The sequence below is a fragment of the Capra hircus genome, chromosome 20 (assembly GCF_001704415.2).
Source record: "Capra hircus breed San Clemente chromosome 20, ASM170441v1, whole genome shotgun sequence".
NCBI classification, from domain to species: Eukaryota; Metazoa; Chordata; class Mammalia; order Artiodactyla; family Bovidae; genus Capra; species Capra hircus.
In genome coordinates, this window is record NC_030827.1 from 23,530,534 (window position 1) to 23,557,477 (window position 26,944).

The 26,944-nt window shown below is 37.2% G+C and overlaps 1 protein-coding gene across 5 annotated transcripts in view; it reads left to right on the forward strand.

Moving 5' to 3' along the window:
* SLC38A9 (solute carrier family 38 member 9) overlaps positions 1 to 26,944 on the forward strand; it is a 93,860-nt gene that overhangs the window by 37,040 nt on the left and 29,876 nt on the right. For 4 of the 5 annotated variants that reach the window (XM_013972787.2, XM_013972786.2, XM_005694697.3 and 1 more), the window contains exons 3-10: positions 1,255 to 1,387; positions 4,780 to 4,901; positions 5,036 to 5,099; positions 5,330 to 5,423; positions 7,219 to 7,389; positions 12,193 to 12,252; positions 15,131 to 15,325; positions 21,896 to 22,003. In XM_013972787.2, the coding sequence (XP_013828241.1) occupies positions 1,255 to 1,387; positions 4,780 to 4,901; positions 5,036 to 5,099; positions 5,330 to 5,423; positions 7,219 to 7,389; positions 12,193 to 12,252; positions 15,131 to 15,325; positions 21,896 to 22,003 (947 nt within the window). Of the gene's footprint in view, positions 1 to 1,126; positions 1,388 to 4,779; positions 4,902 to 5,035; positions 5,100 to 5,329; positions 5,424 to 7,218; positions 7,390 to 12,192; positions 12,253 to 15,130; positions 15,326 to 21,895; positions 22,004 to 26,944 lie in introns of all 5 variants that reach the window. The other variant, XM_013972788.2, reaches the window with a different exon arrangement.

Sequence of the window (26,944 nt, forward strand, 5' to 3'; positions counted from 1 at the left end):
TGAAAGTGAAAAGTGAAAGTGAAGTCGCTCAGTTGTGTCCGACTCTTAGCGACCCCATGGACTGCAGCCTACCAGGCTCCTCCATCCATGGGATTTTCCAGGCAAGAGTACTGGAGTGGGGTGCCATTGCCTTCTCCGATGCTAACTAGAGAGACTAGGCTAAATTTAACTTCTCTAATATTACAGAGTTATTTGGAAAAACTGCATAAACTAAAATTCCAGTCACTTGATTTTTCAAGTGCTTCCCGCAAGATTAGATTAACAGTGTCTCCAAAAATGGTTACCATACTTTAAGAAATTTTAAGCTTATTTCAGAACTATAAATGTAGAAGACTTACCAGGAGCCAGTGATAAATCTCTTGGCTTTTTTTTTCCCCTTTATTATTTTGGATCTGTGTACAATCTGAAATAGCAAATTATATACAGTTTGGGAGACAGTTCATTTGTAACTTCAAGGGATCTGAAGAATACAGTCATTTCATGCACCCCTGCAGATCTTTCCATTTAAAGTAGTTTATTGCTGGAAAGAAAGCAAATGGAGGGAGTTTCAGTAAGGAACTGAATGGGTTAATGACTGAACCTGGTGATTGAAAACCAGAATCTATGGTTGATTGGGACACAGTTATGAGGAGAAAGCATTGCATATAAATAGTAATGTAATGGTATGTTACTGATATCTAAGAAAAGTAGAATGAGACAAAATAGTGTCTTGATGTTCCATTTGATAGTACTTTGGATAAGTTTCATACGGGAGATGGTTGAGATCACTAATCCTTAGTACATGAACCAAGAAATAGGAATTGTGTTTATCATAGGAAGTAATTTTGGCCCATAAAGGAGTAGAGACTCTTTAATAGAGGAATGTTTTTGTCTGTAATCTCTCTGATTCAATGCCAAACGTTTTTCAGAGAATATTCAAAGCTGTGCCTTAAGTTTCATTGTTGAAAACTGACAGCTGCTATATTTCTTTTTGATAAGTGATTGAAGCTCTTTCTGTTATGTCTCCTCTGTTGCTAAATTCCTTAAGTTTAAAAAGTGTGTTTAAAGTAAGAACTTTATGAAACAAAGCTTTATTCTATAGATTGGATAATACTTCTTTTGTGACATTTTCTTTTCCCACCAAAAGTGAGAAGTGAATGCCTTGCCTTGGTACATCCCATTTCTAATGGAGGACAAGAAGTCATTTTCTTCAATGGCTGACTTCCAGAATTTCTGCCTGAACGTTCTTTGTCAAGTGTATATTCCCTTCTCTAGGCCCTTCTATATAGAGCCCACAAACATCGTCAATGTGAATGATGTCATTCAGAGGGTTAGCGACCATGCCTCTGCCATGAACAAGAGGATTCATTACTACAGCCGGCTCACCGCTCCTGCAGACAGGGCACTGGTAAGGGGCAAAGCATTGCTAATTGTCTAAGGTTAAGCTGAAATGAACAGTGAACATAAGTCAGGGCAACTCCCAGTGGTTGAACTTTTTGCTGGCCATATTCCAAGGATGGCATCATGGAAAGTCAAAGATACTAATTAATACATCTTATATCTCAGACTAGTTCATTCTTATTAGCCTGGCATAGAGAAATTTGAAACAATCTCTTTATGTTTATAACAGCCTAAAGATTTGTTAGATTGAATTCTGCTAATCCATAATCCTAAAATCTTTGAGAAGGAGGAACTGTTGAAGTAGTTTAGGTCATTGATTAATAAAATAAATAATAAGTTGTGCTTAGTCTATTCAATTTTTAAGTTTGTAGCTATAAGGGGAAAATGTTTTGAGAAATTTTCTACAGGAATCAGAAACTGAAATTTATACATATATTTTATAAATAGAATATATATATTATAGATTAAAAACAAGAGTCAAAGAGCAGATATTAAAGATTTTAAGCTTTGCCATCCACCTACTGTCGCATAGTCTTTTCTGCTTTTGTTTTTGAATCATTTAAAATGTAAAAACTGCCCATGGGAAGAGACTGTAAAAAATCAGATTGAAGGCTAGATCTTCTTATTAAATCTGTATTATTATCTTAGGTTCAAAACTATATAAGTAATTTCATGCTTGTAAGATTACCACATATGAGATGTTCAGAAATTTGAAAGTTTAAAGAAGAATGAAACATTCTGAGAAAAAAAAAATGATTTTTATAGGTGATAATAAAAAGGGAGAAGGGAATTGAACATTCTAGATGTTTACAAGGGGCAAGGACTGAGCTAGTCACTTGAGCACAGATATCTCATATTAGGCCTTGTGAATTCCTAAGATATCCTTTTGTGTAGTCAAAGTAGGGACTTTCAAAATATTCTGTGTGGGATCATTTGTTTCCTCCAATGTTTTCACTTTTACTCTAGGTCTTTATGTTAGTAGTTATGGTAAAGTCTTAGTGCCATATCAGAATTATCTAAGGCCTCTGGGGAGTAGAAGTAATCCAGTATCTCCAGGTCTAGTTCAGACCTCCTAGAGGCTGTATTCTCAGAAGCAAACTTCCGAGATACCAGCTGAGCCAGTCTAAGTCTGAGTGTATGTTGTTTGCCTGGAAATTGTCAGCACTGTACACCAAGTTGAATCCCTTTTAACTGACAATGAGATGAGTCTAGGTAATCAAAGTATATAAACAGTGATCTAAAATTAATATGATATGACCATTTTTAATGATTGTGTGTATACATCCATGCTCATTTTCTGAGAATCCCAAAATTATTTTTCTCAAAAGATTTGTAAAGGAAGAGAAATATGAAACCACAGGTGTCAGGTCTTTGCAGAGTTATAACTTTTTATTTCTGAAAATTTCCCCACTTACCTGATTATTTTTATTCTGAATTGGTGAAGGGTAGTAAATCATTTGACTGCCAACATCTCCCAGATGCTTGCTAATAAATATGTGGCCTGCACAGGCCAGCATCACTGAGAGCATGTTAAAAAGGCAGACACTCAGCCTTAGTCCAGATCTACTGAATCAAAATCTGTATTTTAACAAATTTTCTGTGTGAATCACGAAAATATTCAAGTTTGAAAAGCACTGTCCTAGGCCCACTGACAGAGTGTGGGATCCAGTCTCCCAGTTTTTCATCTCCTAATAATTTCTTATCCTCTAGCTTTTTAATCCTATCCCTGATAACTTTAGATTTTCACTTTTTCTGAATTTGCTCTGGTAGATACCATAGTTTATCTCGTGCCTGATACAGACATGGTCCTGCCCCTTTTTTCTTTTACTCCATAGTAGAAGACAGCAGAGCTCAGAGCCTAGAGGACTGAGGGTAAAGAGAAGGCAGCAGACCTATTTCTACATATGCTTTCATAATATATTATAGAAATAATTGTTTACAAAGCCATAGGCATGGCATTCAAGACATTCTTTTCCCACAAGGCACCAAAAATTGTATGCATAAAAAGAGAAGGATTTGATATTCTTTCTTTTTGTACCAGTTCGTATCCTGTCTACCTACTGAAGCCTAATATTCTGTCACTTTCTTGAGGTCTTTCCCAACTATTCCAGCCCCCATTATTGTTGTTATTATTGTTGTCATTTCTGTGTTCCAGAATTGAACACTTAATTTTTATTCTTATAGCCTTATATAATTGTTTTATATGTTTTCTAACTGAAATTTAAACTTCTTGAAGTTAGGAGCCATATATTATTTTTTCTTGAACGCTAAACCTAGCATTGTACCTAGCACAAAGTTGTAGATTTATGTAGTAAGTACTGATACAAAAGATTCTTGCTTTATACCAGTCAGTTCTTATGTCTTTAATATTATATATAAGGACTACGTATTCTCCAAGGACAATTCTCAGTGAGTTGGTCAGAATTCCTTCAGGAAACCGTATTTCTTTTAACTCCCAGAATAGGGAGGTAGAAAGAAATGTGTTGGGGTCAAGTGGGAGCTATGTGTATGAGAAATATATACATATTTAATCATTCTTTTCCTGTGTGTTTTCAACCTCTCTCTATTGGTTCCATCCCTACTGTTTACATCTCCTGTCTTTAAGAATCTTTGTCTTGCCTTTTCTTTAAGCCACTTTGAGTTCAGTTCAGTCGCTCAGTTGTGTCCAACTCTTTGCGACCCCATGAATGGCAGCACACCAGGCCTCCCTGTCCATCACCAACTCCTGGAGTTCACTCAGACTCACGTCCATCGAGTCCGTGATGCCATCCAGCCATCTCATCCTCTGTCGTCCCCTTCTCCTCCTGCCCCCAATCCCTCCCAGCATCAGAGTCTTTTCCAATGAGTCAACCCTTCGCATGAGGTGGCCACTTTAGCTTACCTTTTTCTTCTACTACCAAAGCATTTAAAAGAATAGTCTATGTTTTTTATTCTTTTCTTTCCCTTCTTTTGACTCCTCAATTTCTTATAGTTTGAGTTCCCAACCTACCTCTTCTCTAAAACCACATTCACATAGGAATTCAATGACCACTTGAGTCTTAAAATTCTCCTCACTTAAAGCCCAATCCCTTCCATCCAGAATTACCTAATTTCAGTCTTTGTGGCTCTTCTTCCTCCTGTCTCTTAAAAGTAAAGAGAAAAATACTTTGACGATTGCATATTCTAAGAATTCATTCTCATTTGAGATGAACAGTTTATTATCTATAGTATTTAAACTCTTACTGCTTTAGATCTTACTATATTTAAAAAGTAATTTTTATGTTTTAATCAGGTACACACTGTTTATTTGTTCCTGATAGTTGGAAATGTGTCTATAGTCAGGTACTTTATTGTTTAGGAAATATCCTGTGTTGAACATTTACTGGTTCTAACATTCCTGTACTTTTTTTTTTTAACCAGATTGCCCCAGATCATGTAGTTCCAGCTCCAGAAGAGTGCTATGTCTATAGCCCATTGGGTTCTGCTTATAAACTTCAATGTTACACTGAAGGATATGGTAAAAATACCAGTTTAGTAACCATGTGAGTTAAACTACTTTTTGGAGCATAACTTAAATTATGTGTAAATAAAAATTACTGATTATTTTAATTTTTGTCTTAATTAAAATATTTGAAGAGTCAAACTTTATGTTTTACTACTATTACTCTGCTTTCAGTTTTATGATTTGGAATACCATGCTGGGAACATCTATACTAAGTATTCCTTGGGGCATAAAACAGGTAATATAATTTTCAGCACACTTTGTATTAGAAGTTTTTTCTCTTTGTATTGTAAGTTTTATAAGTTTAAATAAATCTACATAAAATTATTAAAGAAATAGATTATTATATTTAGTTTTACATTAGCTGTCAGATTTTTATGATAATTGTTTAGGGTAACTTAACATGGTTGCATATTAATTTATTCTGACATGATGTATGTTGTTCTATATTTTTATTTTTTTAAACAGGCTGGGTTTACTACTGGAATGTGTGTCATCATGCTGATGGGCCTTCTAACACTTTATTGCTGCTACAGAGTAGTGAAATCAAGATCTATGATATGTAAGAATTTACCATTGTAAAAATAAATGAATGATGTGGATATTAATAAGAATTGATGTTGAGGTGGATCACTGATGTGTGATAACACACATTTCACAAGTGTGTTAACTATTTTCTGCCTAACGGTTTATTTCTCGTAATTCATAGCATTTGGCAGAACTGATATGGTAATAAATTTAGTGGCTTCCTTTGAAATTCTGAGAGGCTTGTTCTTTGCAGAATGCATTTACTTTGGTGCTAATTTCCTCAGAAGAATAATTTAAAAAGTCAGATTTTTAAAATAAGATCTTTGCCAGAACTAAATTGAGAATTTATGATTCTTATCAGTTAATTGTGACTCGTTTTGACCTATCCCTACCAAAAGATCTAGATATTGGCATCTCCTAAAAGTGAAAATTGTAAATATGAAAATGTGAGCAATGAGGCCTTTATAATCAATTCTCAAAGTTGTACCAGCATGTCCACTCATTTCTATAAATTCTAGATCAGGGATATACCTTTTTGGATTGTTTTAAAGTAGTTTAGGACCTAAATAGATGTACATTATTTCAGTCAGTCTCAGCAAATGAGAATCAACAAACCAGGCTGTGCCTCCAGTTTTTTGGTCTCTACTAAGCAGTGGTATGTTTTTCTTAATTGTATTATTTCCTCCCATTTATCCACAAGCCCCTTGGTGCTCTTATAGATTTCCTAAATTCTTTATATGAAGTAGGCAGTTAACCCTTTATTGTGTCTTGTCAGTTTCTCTCGTATTCAGTATTTGAAATGGCTTTTGTATCATATTAGTTTGTTTATATCTGGCTGTCTTTTCCATTGTAGTTTCTATTTCTTCAGTTGATAGAAAAGGACAATCTTTCAGTTTCTATTTTTATATTGTCATCTAAATTTTCAGTTATTTTTTAAATTCTTTAACTTAATTTTCTGAAATTTTTAATTGAAGTATAGTCAATATACAATATTAAATGTACAGGTGTACAGTACAGTGAGTCACAATTTTTAAAGATTATATTCCATTTATAGTTATTATAAAATGCTTTCCATATTCCTCATGTTATACAGTAGATCCTTGTAGCTTATTTTATACATAATAGTTCATTCCTCTTAATCCTTCACTCCTCTATTGCCCTTCCCCACTTCCCTCATTGTCTGAAATTTTAATTGGCATGTTATATAAATTATGACTCAATAAAACATTTCTCTATATTATTATTAAGTATGCCAAATATTGGATATTGTCTTCTATCCCATATTGATGATTTTTTTCTAGCCTTGGTTTATCACTTGCTGTTATTAGTTACCTTAATCTACTTCTCAGAATCTACCTACAATGCAGAAGATCTGGGTTCATTTCCTGGGTTGGGAAGATCCCCTGGAGAAGGAAGTTGGCAACCCACTCCAGTGTTCTTGGCCGGAGAATCCCATGTACTGTAGCCTGCCAGGCTCCTCTGTCCAAGGGGTTGCAGGAGTCAGACACGACTTAGTGACTAAACCACTGCCACCACCACGTCTCAGATTATCTGTACTATTTCATTGGCCTACACTTCTTATATGTTTGTTTTAAAATTTTTTGTTTTGTTTTTGTTTTTTTAATGACATAGTTGATTTACAATGTTGTGATAATCTGCCATATCTAATGTTTTAATTACTGTTATTTAATAAGATGGTCTAATGCCTGGTGGTGAAATACCCATAATCTTTTGCTAAATATTTTGAATCAATTTAGAGAATATATATTATGAATATGGAATATATAATTGACATCTAATTTTATTTTCCCCTTTTATATTTTATCTAGCATCAGTGGATACCACTACCTGGGAATATCCAGATGTCTGCAGATATTATTTTGGCTCCTTTGGGCAGTGGTCAAGTCTTCTTTTCTCCTTGGTATCTCTCATTGGAGCAATGATAGTGTATTGGGTGCTTATGTCTAATTTTCTTTTTAATACTGGAAAATTTATTTTTAGTAAGTATCCATATCATATGCTTTAGCATAATTATTTTCAAATATAATAACTACTATACTGTTTTGGTTTCAGTCTTAAATTCTGGACTTGGAATTAATGAAGTAAAAAGTAATATTTATGATTCTAGGAGATATACTTGATTCAGTTTGTTTTCTATAGTTTCTATGTTGATCACAAATAGAAAATGTATGTTAATTTCCCAAACCTTATTTTCGGGTGAATATAGTCCTTCAAATTCTCTAATTAACATAAAATATTTCTAAGTTCCAAAAGATGTTTTAAGCATTGTTTGCATCTCCTAAGAATAAATTTTTTCCTGCTTAAGTAATGGTATCCATTTAGAAAACATGATCTCAACCTATACTCACTCTCCACCTCAACTAATATAGTTATTATATATAATAGTATATATAATATTATTATTATATCATCATAAATACTATTTTCTTTTTCATATGGAATTTGCGTTCATTAAAATATACACATCTTGGCCATATAATTTTGACAAATGGATACATCCATGTAACTCACAACCTCCTTCATGAAACATTTCCATCTTCCCAGAAAGTAGTGATGTATCTTTTTATTATAAAAAAATTCAGATTATTTGTTGCCATTATAAGAGAACCTAGTTCATTTTTTAATATTTACCTTGAATCTCACAAATGTGTTGAATTCTTATTGCTTATAATTTTGTAAATTCACTTGGATTTTCTATTTAGATAGTTGTGTCATTCATGAATAGGAAAACTTCTTCCTCTCATTATTTTTTGAATGATTCATATATATATGCATACATCTATATTTAGTATATACATTCAAACAAATATAGGACTTTCCAGGTGACACTGGTAAAGAACCTATCTGCCAATGCAGGAGAATAAGAGATGTGGGTTCGATCCGTGGGTCAGGAAAATACCCTGGAGTAGGGCATGGTACCCCTCCAGTACTTTTGCTTGGACAATGACCATGGACAGTGAAAGCTGGCGGCCTACACTCCATTATGTTGCAAAAGAGACACACATGACTTCACTTCAGTCACTCAGTCATGTCCGACTTTGCAACCCCATGGATTGCAGCACACTAGGCCTCCCAGTCCATCACCAAGACCCAGAGTTTACTCAAACTCATGTCCATTGAGTCAGTGATGCCATCCAACCATCTCATCCTCTGTTGTCCCCTTCTCCTCCTGCCTTCAGTCTTTCCCAGCATCAGAGTCTTTTCAAATGAGTCAGTTCTTGGCATCAGGTGGCCAAAGTATTAGAGTTTCAGCTTCATCATCAGTCCTTCCAATGAACACTCAGGACTGATCTGCTTTAGGATGGACTGGTTTGATCTCCTCACAGTCCGAGAGACTCTCAAGAGTCTTCTAAAACACCACAGTTCAAAAGCATCAGTTCATTGGCACTCAGCTTTCTTTATGGTCCAACTCTCACATCCATACATGACTACTGGAGAAGCCATAATCTTGACTAGATGGACCTTTGTTGGCAAAATAATGTCTCTGCTTTTTAATATGCTGTCTAGGTTGGTCATGGCTTTCCTTCCAAGGAGTAAGCATCTTTTAATTTCATGGCTGCAAGCACCATCTGCAGTGATTTTGGAGCCCCCCAAAATAAAGTCTGACACTGTTTCCCCATCTATTTGCCATGAAATGCTGGGACCGGATGCCATGATCTTAGTTTTCTGAATGTTGAGCTTTAAGCCAACTTTTTCACCCTCCACTTTCACTTTCATCAAGAGACTCTAGTTCTTCTTCACTTTCTGCCATAAGGGTGGTGTCATCTGCGTATCTAAGGTTATTGATATTTCTCCCAGCAATCTTGATTCCAGCTTATGCTTCATCCAGCCCAGCATTTCTCATGATGTACTCTGCATAGACGTTAAATAAGCAGGGTGACAATATACAGCCTTGACGTACTCCTTTTCCTATTTGGAACCAGTCTGTTGTTCCATGTCCAGTTCTAACTGTTGCTTCCTGACCTACATACAGATTTCTCCAGAGGAAGGTCAGGTGGTCTGGTATTCCTATCTCTTGAAGAACTTTCCACAGTTTATTGTGATCCACACAGTCAAAGGTTTTGCATTGTTAATAAAGCAGAAATAGATGTTTTTCTGGAACTCTCTTGCTTTTTCCATGGTCCAGTGGATGTTAGCCATTTGATTTCTGGTTCCTCTGCCTTTTCTAAAACCAGCTTGAGCATCTGAAAGTTCACGGTTCACATATTGCTGAAGCTTGGCTTGGAGAATTTTGAGCATTACTTTGCTAGCATGTGAGATGAGTGCAATTGTGCAGTAGTTTGAACATTCTTTTGCATTGCCTTTCTTTGGGATTGAAATGAAAACTGACCTTTTCCAGTCTTGTGGCCACTGCTGAGTTTTCCAAATTTGCTGGCATATTGAGTGTAGCACTTTCACAGCATCATCTGTTAGGATTTGAAATAACTCAACTGGAATTTGATCATCTCCACTAGCTTTGTTCGTAGTGATGCTTTCTAAGGCCCATTTGACTTCACATTCCAGGATGTCTGGCTCTAGGTGAGTGATCACACCATCATGATATTCTGGGCCATGAAGATCTTTTTTGTGCAGTTCTTCTCTATATTCTTGCCACCTCTTCTTAATATCTTATGCTTGTGTTAGGTCCATACCATTTCTGTCGTTTATTGAGCCCATCTTTGCATGAATTGTTCCCTTGGTATCTCTAATTTTCTTGAAGAGATCTCTAGTCTTTCCCATTCTATTGTCTTTTTTTTTTTTTCTATTTCTTTGCACTGAATACTGATGAAGGCTTTCTTATCACTCCTTGCTACTCTTTGGAACTCTGCATTCAGATGCTTCTATCTTTCTTTTTCTCCTTTGCTTTTCGCTTCTCTTCTTTTCACGGCTATTTGTAAGGCCTCCTCAGCTAACCATTTTGCTTTTTTGCATTTCTTTTTCTTGGGATGATCTTGATCCCTGTCTCCTGTACAATGCCACAAACCTCCGTTCATAGTTCATCAGGCAGACTGTCTATCAGATCAGAGAACCCTATCAGATCTAGTCCCTTAAATCTATTTCTCACTTCCACTGTATAATTGTAAGGAATTTAATTTAGGTCATACCTGAATGGTCTAGTGGTTTTCCCTACTTTAAGTCTGAATTTGGCAATAAGGAGTTCATGATCTGAGCCACGGTCAGTTCCCAGTCTTGTTTTTGCCGACTGTATAGAGCGTCTCCGTGTTTGGCTGCAGAGAATATAATCTGATTTCAGTATTGGCCATCTGGTGATGTCCACGTGTAGAGTCTTCTTGTGTTGTTGGAAGAGGGTGTTTGCTATGACCAGTGTGTTCTCTTGGCAAAATTCTATTATCCTTTGCCCTTCTTTATTTTGTACTCCAAGGCCAAATTTGCCTGTTACTCCAGGTGTTTCTTGACTTCCTTGGCAACGAAGTAACAACAGATGACCATAACTGGCTTAAAATAAGAGAAATTTATTCTCTCACAGTCCTAGAAACTAGAAGTCTGAAATCAAAGTGTCTGTAGGGCCTTTGAAGCCTTTAGGGAAGAACCCTTCCTGTTTCTTCCTAGTTTCTGATGATCAACTGGTACCAGTCCTTGGCATTCCTTGACTTTAGTAATATTTCTCCAGTTTCACCCTCTGCCTTCACATGGCCATCTTCCCCCAGTGTCTCTATGTCCAAAAATCTCCTGTTCTTGTTAAAGACACCCATCATTGAATTTAGGGTGTACCCTAATCCAGTACAACCTAACCTTAGCTTGATTATGTCTGTACAGACTCTGTTTCCAAATAAGGTCCATTCTGTGTTTCCTGGTGGACATGGATTTGGGAGAATTCTATTCAACCTAGTATACTTGGTGTCAGGGTTTTTACTAGCCTTATGTAAATCTTTGGCATCAGGAATTGCGTAATTATGTAAAGATGCATAACTTCCTATCTTGAATCACTGATAACCCATGGAGACATTATAAAAACCTAAGCATAGATTACTTCTTTTATTCTATCTTGAGACACATATAATGGAGATGAATAATTCACATATATAACTTACTTTATGACCTTAAAATCTAATCTGGCTTTTTTTATCATCCTATTTAAGTTTTACATCACTTTCTTTAATGCTTACTAAGGTTATGAAAGGCTAACATCAAACAGAATAAAGTAAATTCCCTCAGGGAAATAAAAAACATATTTTTACCCATTCTCTCATTGACTATAGAATGATATGAATGCCCAGGTATCTGCATTAGCTTTTTATTTTGCTGCTACTTTTAGTGAAACTTAGTGGTACCTGTGATCAATAATTACTATATAGCTTTCACTTTATGAAAGCTCTTCTATATTTTCTCAAAACTTTAAGTGATTTTTTCAGATAAATTCAGGTGTCTTGAGTAGTGGCTTTCCACCTTTTGCAGGTTTTAGAACTTTACTATATAAGGTATAACTATACTTACATAAATCAGTGTGCATATAGGATAAGAAATTGTGCACATTATCTTTATTCCAGGACTTTTAACTTCAGCCTTCTGGGTGGTTTTTTTTTTGGTTTTGTTTTTAAAACCTTCACTCATAAAAACTTTCCACCATGAGACTGTGACACCAATGACATCATTCCTATAAAGTAGAGAAAGCTGAAGAAGGTGAAGTTATGTTAATAATGAAGTAGTCTTTGTTCTGTGTATTGAATAATATTACCACGGATTAGATCTTAAAAGATTTTTATAGATAAAGAAAATTTAGAGGGTGATTGATTTAATATCTTCCACTCAGTATTAAATTATGCTTTCCTCATAATTTTTAGATTTTATTCATCACATTAATGATACAGACTCTATACCGAGTACCAACGATAGCGACCCTGGTAAGTAGTTTGGAGTTGAAAATTTGCCTTGTTTCTTCATCCATCACCTTTTTTTCAAAAAAGATATAAGGTAGAACCTCTAAATTTATTTTAGGTATATCACCAGCATAAAATCATTAGGTTAACTAAGCCACTATTAAATGTTGATAACCAGTAAGGTAAAAAAAGAACAGCTCCACAAAAGTTCGTGTTAATGTAAGCTAAACAATATTTAGTTCATGTTATACAGTTCACAGTTATAGTTCACATCCACAGTATCCATATTTGCTTATGATCCATAAATATTTTCAAGTACCTCTATCACTGCTGATTGTTTTAGAAGTCTAGGACCTTTGTTCTCAGTTTGTTAATTTAGTTTTAAACATTGATCATTTTAGTTAGTAATATTTAAGATATATAAATTGTTTACTAAATTTCCTAATAATGAACCAAGGCTAGGAAATATGGAAAAATAAATTGAAGATTTGCACCCCCCAAAAAAAATCAATTTCTTAGAAAAGTTTATTTTAATTAATTTATTAAAAATAAACATTTGGGAACTTCCCTGGTGGTCCAGTGGCTAAGACTCCTTGTTCCCTTTGCAGGGGGCCTGGGTTTGATCCCTGGGCAGGGAACTAAGATTCCATATGCTGCAACTAAGACCTAGTGCAGCCAAATAAATACATTAAATAAATAAAGAGAATTAAAAAATAATAAATGTTTGTAACCTATGTGTTTATCCAGTATGGCAGTCATAGGAAAAATGAATAGAAAAGCTAATATAACCTGAGTAACAGCATAACTAACATCACCTAAAGCTTTTATGTGTTTAGGTTTCAGAGACACTGAATTGATATTTTGATGGAGGTACATATTGATCACTAAGAAGACAATTCATTCAATGCATATTTATTAAATCTATTATGTGTCAGAAACTGTTCTAGGCTCTGGGATATAATGGACAGACAAGAGTTTCTCTTGTGAATTATACATGCCAATGTTTGCTATTCAGTGTCTTACTTTACCCCTTAATTAAGTTAATTAATCTGTCATTTGTTAATGCTAGAAAATGAGTAAAGTACGAGCATTATTTCTGTGAATGCACATACACACACACATACTTTTCGTTAATTATACTAAAATATATTCATATAATTCAAACACATACCTCCTGAACCCTGTTCCTTACCTCAGAATTTTCAAAAGCCCAAGAAACATACTGGTTTTAAAATTGAAATTCATTTACTGTAGCTACTCTGATATCAATTGATGAAACTAGTGTCTTACTATCTAGTAGGATTTCTTGAGTAGAGAGTCAGTTCATTGTTGAGTTCATGAATATTAGAATTACACTAATCATTTGGAGAGCTTTATCAGCAAAGTCAGTTTACTTTGCATAGTGATATCTTATGTTGATAGTAGCACTTCTTAATTCTTTGGTTTATTTTAAACAAAGTATTGAATACAGTATCAAGCAATCCGTTTCAGTAAATAATAGAAATTACAGCAGACATTATTGGATACTTACTGTGTGCAAGCATTGTTCTAAATGTTTTACAGCAACTTCATAAGGTAGTACTGTTCTCTTCATTTTCTATAGCACTTCCCTGTAGCTCAGCTGATAAAGAATCTGCTTGCAGTGCAGGAGACCCTGGTTCGATTCCTGAATTGGGACAGTCCCCCAGAAAAGGGATAGGCTACCCATTCCAGTATTCTTGGGCTTCCCAAGGCACAGAGAATTTAGTGACTTGTGTGTAGAGTGACAGAGTGAAGACTATTCAATCAGTTTACTTCCATAACCTGTACTCTTTACCACTCTAGTTGATTAGCACAGGAAAAATTCAAGTTAATTTACTTTTGTCCGGAGCATAGAAGGAAAAAAATACAGGTTAAAAGTGCTAACTAAGAAAACTGGCTTTGTGGCATGCCAAATAACAGATAGAGAATAAAAATGTTGCTCAGCATTTTTTTACAGCATTAAACATTCTTTACAAAGAGCTGATTATTAGCAAAAGTACTATTATGAACTTAGAAGCACAGTGAGAATGATTTGTATTCTCTGCAAACAGAAGAAACTGCCACTTGTAGATCAGTGTTCGGAAAAATACATTTTATTCACTTCCCAGTTCTCTGGATATCATCTGGGCTCTCAGCTGCTCTAAGGCCTGAGAAACATCCAGGACAGTTACTCTGGATTGCTGGGATTCAAGATTCTTAAGCTTTAAGCAGTTACTAGAGTACCATGGCAATGGTGTCCACTTTTTATTCCAAACCCGTCAATTTTGCTTATTGTTAGAAGAAACCTGTTCTGTGGACTTTGTGTGGGTTATTAGCAAAACGAACAATTACCTTGAATGATGTCTTATATGATTGTAATAATAAGATCAAATGTCATCCAACCTGATATTTTTTCTCTGGCAGTGGGACAGAAGGATAGTTGGTAGAATAATTTTATCGTTTCCAGTAGAAAGTAGAAATCAAGGCTATACCTCAAAATTTTCTAACATTCTACCTTTAATTATTGATAGGTAAAAGTTTTCTGATTATAACTACATATAAAATACATAAACCACAAGGACCTACTATATAGCACAGAAAAGTATATTCAATATCTTGTAATAACCTATAGTGGAAAAGAATCTGAAAAATAATATCTGAATCACTATGTTGTATACCTGAAACTAACACACATTATAAATCAACTATACTTCAAAGTTTTTAAATAAATGATTTAAAAATTTGAAAAGACTCCACAATATATCCAAACATAACCCTCTATTTTTTTTTCCCAAAAAGGAGAAACTTAATATTCATGGTAAAACGTAAGGTTGGTAGAGCAAGTGTAAGTCTCATTGTTCTTCTTCGTTGCCTCCTCTGATCTATTGCTTCCTTGTTGCAGTGATTTGTCCAAGTGCCAGGAGCAGTGGCCATCCTGACAACAGCTCTATGATTTTCTACGCCAGTGACTCAGAACTCCAACAGTTTGAAAAGTGGTGGAATAAGTCCAAGACAGTGCCCTTTTACCTCATAGGGCTCCTTCTGCCACTGCTTAATTTCAAATCTCCTTCATTTTTTTCAAAATTTAACATCCTAGGTAAGCCAAGGCACTCTGTTATAGAGCCTCTGTATGGTAGAATACATGCTGAATTCTGTGGGAATATGGTCTGACCAGCCAAATAGTTACCTTCCAGGCCTGTTCATCTGTGTTTAATCTGTTCACACATATATTGCGCTACTTTTTGCTTTTCTTGATGAAGTTTGGCACAGAAAAAAATAGAGATGGCAATCTCAAGCCCAAGTCCCTTTTAAAGATGAGTTACTGGGATTTCCATTCTATCCTTACTGAACAACTATTCCTCATTTCCACTACAACTGCTGGCAGTAGACTAAGATTTCAGCAGGAGAAATCCAAAGTGAATATTATAGGAATTCTCAGTTCTAAAGTTTGGAAATGTTAGAACTTACTAAGGGAGATTATGGAATATTTTTTCCCTATAGATTCTATTTAAGAGTATAAACAAGAATTATCACTTTTTTAAAAATATAAATTTATTTTAATTGGAGGCTAATTACTTTACAATATTGTATTGGTTTTGCCATACATCAACATGAATCTGCCATGGGTGTACACGTGTTCCCCATCCTGAACCCCCCTCCCACCTCCCTCCCCATACCATCCCTCTGGGTCATCCCAGTGCACCAGCCCCGAGCATCCAGCATCATGCATTAAACCTGGACGGGCGATTCATTTCACATATGATATTATGCATGTTTCAATGCCATTCTCCCAAATCATCCCACCCTTGCCCTCTCCCAGAGAGTCCAAAAGACTGTTCTATACATCTGTGTCTCTTTTGCTGTCTCACATACAGGGTTATCGTTACCATCTTTCTAAATTCCATATATATGCGTTAGTATACTGTATTGGTGTATTTCTTTCTGGCTTACTTCACTCTGTATAATTGGCTCCAGTTTCATCCACCTCATTAGAACTGATTCAAATGTATTCTTTTTAATGGCTGAGTAATACTCCATTGTGTATATGTACCACAGCTTTCTTATCCATTTGTCTGCTGATGGACATCCAGGACATGCTTCCATGCCCTGGCTATTATAAACAGTGCTGCGATGAACACTGGGGTACACGTGTCTCTTTCAGTTCTGGTTTCCTCGGTGAGTATGCCCAGCAGTGGGATTGCTGGGTCATAAGGCAGTTCTATTTCCAGTTTTTTAAGGAATCTCCACACTGTTCTCCATAGTGGCTGTGCTAGTTTGCATTCCCACCAACAGTGTGATAGGGTTCCCTTTTCTCCACACCCTCTCCAGCATTTATTGCTTGTAGACTTTTGGATCACAGCCATTCTTGCTGGTGTGAAATGGTACCTCATTGCGGTTTTGATTTACATTTCTCTGATAATGAGTGATGTTGAGCATCTTTTCATGTGTTTGTTAGCCATCTGTATGTCTTCTTTGGAGAAATGTCTGTTCAGTTCTTTGGCCTGTTTTTTGATTGGGTCGTTTATTTTTCTGGAATTGAGCTGCAAGAGTTGCTTGTGTATTTTTGAGATTAGTTGTTTGTCAGTTGCTTCTTTTGCTATTATTTTCTCCCATTCCGAAGGCTGTCTTTTCACCTTGCTTCTAGTTTCCTTTGTTGTGCAGAAGCTTTTAACTTTAATTAGGTCCCATTTGTTTAATTTTGCTTTTATTTCCAGTATTCTAGGAGGTGGGTCATAGAGGATCTTGCTGTGATTTATGTCGGAGAGTGTTTTGCCTACGTTCTCCTCTAGGAGTTTTATAGTTTCTGGTCTTACGTTTAGATCTTTAATCCATTTTGAGTTTATTTTTGTGTATGGTGTTAGAAAGTGTCCTAGTTTCATTCTTTTACAAGTGGTTGACCAGTTTTCCCAGCACCACTTGTTAAAGAGATTGTCTTTTCTCCATTGTATATTCTTGCCTCCTTTGTCAAAGATAAGGTGTCCATAGGTGTGTGAGTTTATCTCTGGGCTTTCTATTTTGTTCCATTGATCTATATTTCTGTCTTTGTGCCAGTACCATACTGTCTTGATGACTGTGGCTTTGTAGTAGAGCCTGAAGTCAGGCAGGTTGATTCCTCCAGTTCCATTCTTCTTTCTCAAGATTGCCTTGGCTATTTGAGGTTTTTTGTATTTCCATACAAATTGTGAAATTATTTGTTCTATCTCTGTGAAAAATACTGTTGGTGGCTTGATAGGGAGTGCATTGAATATATATATTGCTTTGGGTAGTATACTCATTTTCACTATATTGATTCTTCCAATCCATGAACATGGTATATTTCTCTATCTATTAGTGTCCTCTTTGATTTCTTTCACCAGTGTTTTATAGTTTTCTATATATAGGTCTTTTGTTTTGGAGAAGGAAATGGCAATCCACTCCAGTATTCTTGCCTGGAGAATCCCATGGACAGAGGAGCTTGGTGGGCTACAGTCCATGGGTCGCAAAGAGTTGGGCATGACTGAGCGACTTCACTTTCACTTTCACTTTGTTTCTTTAGGTAGATATATTCCTAAGTATTTTATTCTTTTTGTTGCAATGGTGAATGGAATTGTTTCCTTAATTTCTCTTTCTATTTTCTCATTATTAGTGTATAGGAATGCAAGGGATTTCTGTGTGTTGATTTTGTATCCTGCAACTTTACTATATTCATTGATTAGCTCTAGTAATTTTCTGGTGGAGTCTTTAGGGTTTTCATGTAGAGGATCATGTCATCTGCATACAGTGAGAGTCTTACTTCTTCTTTTCCAATTTGGATTCCTTTTATTTCTTTTTCTGCTCTGATTGCTGTGGCCAAAACTTCCAAAATTATGTTGAATAGTAGCAGTGAAAGTGGGCACCCTTGTCTTGTTCCTGACTTTAGGGGAAATGCTTTCAGTTTTTCACCATTGAGGATAATATTTGCTGTGGGTTTGTCATATATAACTTTTATTATGTTGAGGTATGTTCCTTCTATTCCTGCTTTCTGGAAAGTTTTTTTATCATAAATGGATATTGAATTTTGTCAAAGGCTTTCTCTGCATCTATTGAGATAATCATATGGCTTTTATTTTTCAGTTTGTTAATGTGGTGTATTACATTGATTGATTTGCGGATGCTGAAGAATCCTTGCATCCGTGGGATAAAGCCCACTTGGTCATGGTGTATGATCTTTTTAATGTGTTGTTGGCTTCTGATTACTAGAATTTTGTTAAGGATTTTTGCATCTATGTTCATCAGTGATATTGGCTTGTAGTTTTCTTTTTTTGTGCCATCTTTGTCAGGTTTTGGTATTAGGGTGATGATAGCCTCATAGAATGAGTTTGGAAGTTTACCTTCCTCTGCAATATTATGGAAGAGTTTGAGTAGGATAGGTGTTAGCTCTTCTCTAAATTTTTGGTAGAATTCAGCTGTGAAGCCGTCTGGACCTGGGCTTTTGTTTGCTGGAAGATTTCTGATTACAGTTTCAATTTCCATGCTTGTGATGGGTCTGTTAAGATTTTCTATTTCTTCCTGGTTCAGTTTTGGAAAGTTGTACTTGTCTAAGAATTTGTCCATTTCTTCCACGTTGTCCATTTTATTGGCATATAATTGCTGATAGTAGTCTCTTATGGTCCTTTGTATTTCTGTGTTGTCTGTTGTGATCTCTCTATTTTCATTTCTAATTTTATTGATTTGATTTTTCTCTCTTTGTTTCTTGATGAGTCTGGCAAATGGTTTGTCAGTTTTATTTATCCTTTCAAAGAACCAGCTTTTTTGGCTTTGTTGATTTTTGCTATGGTCTCTTGTTTCTTTTGTATTTATTTCTGCCCTAATTTTTAAGATTTCTTTCCTTCTACTAACCCTGGGATTCTTCATTTCTTCCTTTTCTAGTTGCTTTAGTTGTAGTTAGGTTATTTATTTGACTTTTTTCTTGTTTCTTGAGGTATGCCTGTATTGCGACTTATCACCTCCCCTGTCCCTGCTGCTGGGTGTTCTGGATGTACAACCAGTGCACCTTCTCAGGCAGATGTTGACCGTCCAGAATTCCAAGAAGTCTTGGTTAGCAACGAAGCCTGCTTGCAGTTTGGTAGATAATGCCTCTCTGGGGCCGCAATTACCCCCTTCCGGCTCTGGCTGCCCTCGCCTGCCTGTCACCGGAGGGGGATGGGCTGGCCTGCAGTGGGCTAGCTCTGCTCAGTCCTTTGTTCTGTGAGTGGGCCTGACAGCATCTTAGGTTATGGTTTTTCCATGTGGTATCTATACCACACTCTGGTTTGCTATCCCAAGTTAGTTCCCTTAGATTGCCCTTGGGGCATTCAGGCCTGGTCCTTACTCTAAGCAATGCAGCCTGCACATCCCTGCCCAGCCCCCGCATGCTAGTGGCGGATGCAGGCATCTACGCTGCTTCTCCACTGGGGGAGTTACCACTGGGCACGTAATCTGTGGGTTTTAATTATTTATTTATTTTTCCTACCAGTTATGTTGCCCTCTGTGGTTCCAAGGCTCACCACAGACTTGGCAGTGAGAGTGTTTCCTGGTGTTTGGAAACTTCTCTCTTTTTTAAAACTCCCTTCCCAGGATGGAGCTCTGTCCCTACCTCTTTTGCGTCTCTTTTTATCTTTTATATTTTTTCCTACTTCCTTTGGAAGACAATGGGCTCCTTTTCTGGCTGCCTGATGTCCTCTGCTGGCATTCGGCAGTTGTTTTGTGGAATTTACTCAGCGTTCAAATGTTCTTTTGATGAATTTGTGGGGGAGAAAGTGGTCTCCCTGTCCTATTCCTCCGCCATCTTAGGACTGCCCCCATCACTTGACTTTGAACCTCGAATATTGTTCTCTAGCTGAAGTGCCTTAGGCTTATTCTGGTTTTTCTCTGTTCCTCAGTGCTCTTTCTTTCTTTTCAACACTAACTTTAAAGGAACAGACTTTTTTTGTGAGACCTGTTTTTCAGAAATTTCTGAAATCACTGAAGAAATTTCATAAAAGGAACCTCTATGAAAGCTCAGATCTGGTTAACTAAAAACAAGCTGCTACTGCTAAGCCACTTCAGTCATGTCTGACTCTGTGCGACCCCATGGATGGCAGCCCACCAAGCTCCCCCGTCCCTGGGATTCTCCAGGCAAGAACACTGGAGTGGGTTGCCATTTCCTTCTCCAATGTATGAAAGTGAAAGTGAAATTGCTCAGTCGCGTCCAACTCTTAGCAACCCCATGGACTGTAGCCTACCAGGCTCCTCCGTCCATGGGATTTTCCAGGCAAGAGTACTGGAGTGGGGTGCCACTGCCTTCTCCGAACTAAAGACAAGGGTATCATTCAAAAAGAACTGTTAACCCAAATAGATAATAGGATTTCACCTTCTCCCTGTAGATATGGTCTCTTGCTAGGCAGACTAGAGTATGAAAAAATTAGATTACATCAAAGAGATGGCTTTTGGGGTTTTCAAAAAAAAAGGAAAGAAGTAAGGATATTTCTCTATACCTTAGCTTCATGACAAAATTCACCATGAGACTACAACAGACCCACACAGAAAATGAAGAGTTGTGGTTATATAAGCTTCAGCCTCCTGTATGCATCCTTTCTAAATCAGCTAACCTCCAAACCCACAGTAGAGCTTATAGAGCTCATTTGTGGTTTCCTGATTTGCTGGCCAACTTTCCTATGGAATAGATCTTTAAAAGTTAGCTTGTGAACTTACAAAAGAACTTGCTCAATTGGGCAAAACAATCACTAGGCTTCTAACCAGGTTATATTATTCTCTACCTCCTTAAGATATTTTGTTTTTGCCCTTTCTCTTGGCAAAACTTTCTCTTTTAAAACTATGTATTTCTTCTTTAGAGAAATCAGAATGTAATTCCTCTAAAAACCATCCTGGATCTCTTGACTCTGCTCAATAGTGACTGGACTTAATTCCTTAAATCCTCTAGCTTCCAAACTACTAAAAAATCCTGAAATTCTGAATGCCCACTTTACCCTGCATAAAGTAGGTGTTCACTGTACACACAGTGAATGGAATCTGAAATCTTTCCATGGAGTGAGTAGTACTATGCAACCAAAACTTCATCTAGATTCTAAATCAGATTGTTCACGGACTGTTTGACTTACTACCATTCTCAAATAAGTTTATGATCCACATTTACTACTTCTCTTTCTTTACTTTCTACTATCTTACACTAAATATTTTGACAGATTTTCCCAACTTGTTGGCTGTCTCTAACTTTTAATACAGAGAATAAGAGTCAGGGACTTCCAGGGGTCCAGTGGTTAAGACTTCATGCTTCCAGTTCAGGGAGTGCAGTTTCTATCCCTGGTTGGGGAATGAAGATCCCACATGCCGCATGGACAAATTAGAAAAAAGTCAGTTTTGTGTTTTGTTTTTTTCCTAAATAACCTTGCAATCTTATAATAAACTCTCTACATGTATCAGAGCCTAAATTCAGCTCATAACTTCTTAGGCCTACTACATAGCTTTGTTTTCTGATATCTTCCAGGGTTTGTTTCTGTTCTTTAGATCTTCAGTTCAGTTCAGTCACTCAGTCGTGTCCGACTCTTTACCTGGGCATAAATACTAATGCTAATTTTCCAAACTTTGCTGAAAGTGTAGAAACAAAATTTGATTTTGAAATAGTCTGTGAAACAAAGATGATTAATGGTTTCTGAATTTTTCCTTGCAGGCACAGTGTCCGTTCTCTACTTGATTTTTCTTGTCACTTGGAAGGCTATTCGCTTGGGATTTCATTTGGAGTTTCATTGGTTTACACCAACAGAATTTTTTGTCCCAGGTGAGCTAGTTCAGTCAAATAAAGAATTAATGAATTACAATAATGTGATCTTTAGTTAACTATTAGCTAACTATTAATAGTTAGCTAACTATTGTTAGCAATTGTTACTATAAAACAAATAATCATAGCTTTTATGATGAGCACTTTTTATTAGTGCTGTTAAGCTAAAACCAGAAATACAGTTGAAATTACTATGGTTTTCTTGCAGTTGGGGATAACCAGGACCCTTTGTCATTTCTACTTGGGAGTTAAAAGTCACAGAGCAATTGAAAAATCAAGAACTCATTCTCTAGACATCTCTGAGAAGGCATAACCCTAGAATTTTAGAGACTTAGAACATAGTAATAAATATATCTGGATAATACTCGTAATTGTAGGTCATCTGCTTGGTGGTTCTATGGTGGGTAATACCACGTGACCCAGGTCTGCTGCAGCCAGAGCCCCTATCCCTGTGGCAGGCCACTGCTGACTCGTGCCTCCACAGTAGACACTCAAACACTCAATGGCAGGTCTGGCTCAGTCTCTGTGGGACCTCTGGGTCCTGGTGCACACACAGTTAAGCATCTCGGGTGGGTAGGGGGTTTGATTCTAAATGCAATTTCACCCCTCCTGCCATTTTGTTGGGGCTTTTCCTTTGCCCTTGGACTTGGGTATATCTTTTTTTGGTGGGATCCAACATTCTCCTGTCAATAATAGTTCAGCAGCAAGTTGCAATTTTCGAGTTCTTGCAAGAGATGAGCGCACGTTCTTCTACTCCTCCATCTTGTTGCAGAATGATTATACCAAAGAAATTCTTGCAGTGTTAAGAAAGTTCTAGGACCCACTACAGATTTCCCAACTTGAGATCTGGGCAATGGGACTGAGAACCCCCAGGCAATTTGACTTTGGAGACAGTGGGTTTGATTACAGAACTTCCAAAGGACTGGGGGAACAGATTCTTGGAGGGCACGAACAAAACCTTGTGAATACCAGGGCCAGGAAAAAGGAGCATTGTGCCCACAAGAGACTGAGTCAGACTTGCCTTTGAGTGTCCAGGAGTCTCAGACCAAACAACAGAGATGGAACACAGCCCCACCCATCAAAAGAAAATTGGATTAAAGATTTCCTGAGCATGGCCCCACCCATTTGAATAAGAACCAGTTTCCTCCACAGTCAGTCTCTCCCATCAGGAAGCTTCCATAAGTGTCTTATCCTTTTTTATCAGAGGGCAGACAGAATGAAATCCATAGTTACAGAAAACTAAGCAAACTGATCACATGGACCACAGCCTTGTCTAACTCAATGAAACTGTGAGCTATGCTGTGTAGGGCCACCCAAGACAGATGGGTCACTATGGATAGTTCTGACAAAATGTGGTCCACTGGAGAAGGGAATGGCAAACCACTTCAGTATTCTTGCTTTGAGAACTCCATGAACAGTATGAAAAGGCAAAAAGATGTCACTGAAAGATGAACTCCCCAGGTCGATAGGTGCCCAATATGCTACTGGAGAAGAGTGAAGAAATAACTCCAGAAAGAATGAAGAGATGGAGCCAAAGCAAAAACAACACCCAGTTGTGGATGTGACTAGGGATGGAAGTAAAGTCTGATGCTGTAAAGAACAATGTTACATGGGAACCCAGAATGTTAGATCCATGAATCAAGGTAAACTGGAAGTGGTTAAACAGGAGATGGCAAGAGTGAACATCGACATTTTAGGACTCAGTGAACTAAAATGGACCGGAATGGGAGAATTTAACTCAGATGACCATTATATCTGCTACTGTGGCCAAGAATCCCTTAGAAGAAATGGAGTAGCCCTCATAGTCAACAAAAGAGTCCAAAGTACAGTACTTGGCTGAAATCTCAAAATGACAGAATGATCTCTGTTTGATTCCAAGGTAAACAATTCAATATCATAGTAATCCAAGTCTATGCCCCAACCACTAATGCTGAAGAAGCTGAAGTTGAATGGTTCTATGAAGACCTACAAGACCTTTTAGAACTAACACCAAAATAGGATGTCCTCTTTATCATAGGGGACTGGAATGCATAGGAAGTCAGGAGATACCTGGAGTAACAGGCAAGTTTGGCCTTGGAGTACAGAATGAAGCAGGGCAAAGGCTAACAGAGTTTTGCCAAGAGAACTCACTGGTCATAGTAAACACCCTCTTCCAACAACACAAGAGTCAACTCTGCACATGGACATCACCAGATGGTCAATACCAAAATCAGATTATATTCTTTGCAACGAAAGATGGAGAAGCTCTATACAGTCAGCAGAAACAAGACCAGGAGTTGACTGTGGCTCAGATCATGAACTCCTTATTGCAAAATTCAGAGTTAAATGGAGGAAAGTAGGGAAATTCACTAGTTCATTCAGGCATGACCTAAAGTCAAATCCCTTATGATTATACAGTAAAAGTGACAAATAAATTCAAGGAATTAGATCTGATACACACCGTACCTGAAGAACTTGGTGACCAAGACCATCCCCATGAAAAAGAAATGCAAAATGGTTAGCTGAGGAGGCCTTACAAATAGCTGAGAAAAGAAGAGAAGCTAAAGACAAAGGGGAAAAGGAAAGATATACCCATCTGAATGCAGAGTTAATAGCAAGGAGAAATAAGAAAGCCTTCCTCAGTGATTCAATGCAAAGAAATAGAGGAAAACAAAGAATGGGAACACTAGAGATCTCTTCAGGAAAATTAGAGATACCAAGGGAACACTTCATGGAAAGATGGGCACAATAAAGGACAGAAACAGTATGGACCTAACTGAAGCTGAAGATATTAAGAAAAGGTGGCAAGAATGCACAGAATAACTATATAAAAATATTTTTTTAAAGTCTTAATGACCCAGATAACCACAATGGTGTGATCACTCACCTAGAGCCAGACATCCTGGAATGTGAAGTCAAATGGGCCTTAGGAAGCATCACTAGGAACAAAGCTAGTGGAGATGATGGAATTCCAGTTGACCTATTTCAGATCCTAACAGATGATGCTGTGAAAGTGCTACACTCAATATGCCAGCAAATTGGAAAACTCAGCAGTGGTCACAGGACTGGAAAAGGTCAGTTTTCATTCCAATCCCAAAGAAAGGCTATGCCAAAGAATGTTCAAACTACCACACAATTGTACTCATCTCACATGTTCGCAAAGTAATGCTCCAAATTCTCCAAGCCAGACTTCAACAGTATGTGAACCGAGAGCTTCCATATGTTCAAGCTGGTTTTAGAAAAGGCAGAACAGCCAGAGATCAAATTGCCAACATTTGCTGGATCATCGAAAAAGTAAGAGAGTTCTAGAAAAGCATCTACTTCTGCTTTATTGACTACACCAAAGCCTTTGACTGTGTGGAAGGCTTTCACAATAAACTGTGGAAAATTCTGAAAGAGATGGGAATACCAGACCACCTGACCTGCCTCCTGAGAAATCTGTGTGCAGGTCAAGAAGGAACAATTAGAACTGGACATGGTACAATGGACTAGTTCCATATTGGGAAAGGAATATGTCAAGGCTCTATATTGTCATTCTGCTTATTTAACTTATATGTAGAGTACATCATGCAAAATACTGGGCTGAATGAGGCACAAGCTGAAATCAAGATTGCCGGAAGAAATAACAGTAACCTCAGATATGCAGATAACACCACCCTTATGGCAGAAAGCAAAGAGGAACTAAAGAGCCTCTTGATGAAGGTGAAAAAGGAAAGGGAAAAAGTTGGCTTAAAACTCAACATTCAGAAAATTAAGATCATGGCCTCCAGTCCCATCACTTCATGGCAAATAGATGGGGAAACAATGGAAACAGTGACAGACTTTATTTTGGGGGCTCCAAAATCACTGCAAATGGTAACTGCAGCCATGAAATCAAAAGATGCTTGCTCCTTGGAAGAAAAGCCATGACCAACCTAAAGCAGAGACATTACTTTGCCAACAAAGGACCTTTTAGTCAAGGCTATGGTTTTTCCAGTAGTCATGTATGGATGTGAGTGTTGGACCATAAAGAAAGCTGCATGCTGAAGAATTGATGCTTTTGAACTGTGGTGTTTTAGAAGACTCTGGAGAGACCCTTGGACTGCAAGGAGATCAAACCAATCAATCCTAAAGGAAATCAAACCTGAATATTCATTGGAAGGGCTGATGCTGAAGCTGAAGCTCCAATACTTCGTCCACCTGATGTGATGAATTGACTCATTGGAAAAGGCCTTGATGCTGGGAGAGATTTAAGGCAGGAGGAGAAAGGGATGACAGAGGATGAGGTGGTTGGATGGCATCACCTACTCAATTGACATGAGTTTGAGCACACTCCAAGAGTTGGTGATGGACAGGGAAGCCTGGCGTACTGCATTCCATGAGGTCGCAAAGAGTCGTACATGACTGAGCGACTGAACTGAACTAAATGCTGGTAATTAACATCATTGTTCCCTTTATGGGTTTTTTCTTTTAATGTTGATGTTTTTCAGACTAATTAAGATGGTGATTATTAAGTGTTCTTTTCCTCCTTTTTTTTTACCCCATAGCAATTTTTTGTTTCACCCAAATTTAGAGTATTTTGAATATGATAGAAGGGCATCCGAGGGATCAAACCCAGGTGTCCCACATTGCAGGCAGGATTCTTTACCGTCTGAGCCACCAGGGAAGCCCAAGAATACTGAAGTGGGTAGCTTAACCCATCTCCAGGGAATCCTCCAACCCAGGAATCGAACTCAGGTCTTCTACATTGCAGGCAGATTCTTTATCAGCTGAGCTACCAGGGAAGTCCAAAGCAATGAATCCATAATGCTAAATGAGGAGACAGACTAGAAAATAGAAGTGGCTATTATGCTTGTATCTTAAAAACTGGTAAGGAGAAAGAAATTAGTACAAAATCCTGTTGTTGGTTTAGAAAGACTGCTTTCCTTCCATTCTTCAACTGTTGATTCTGGCAGTGTAGATTTCAAGTCTTTATTCAATTTC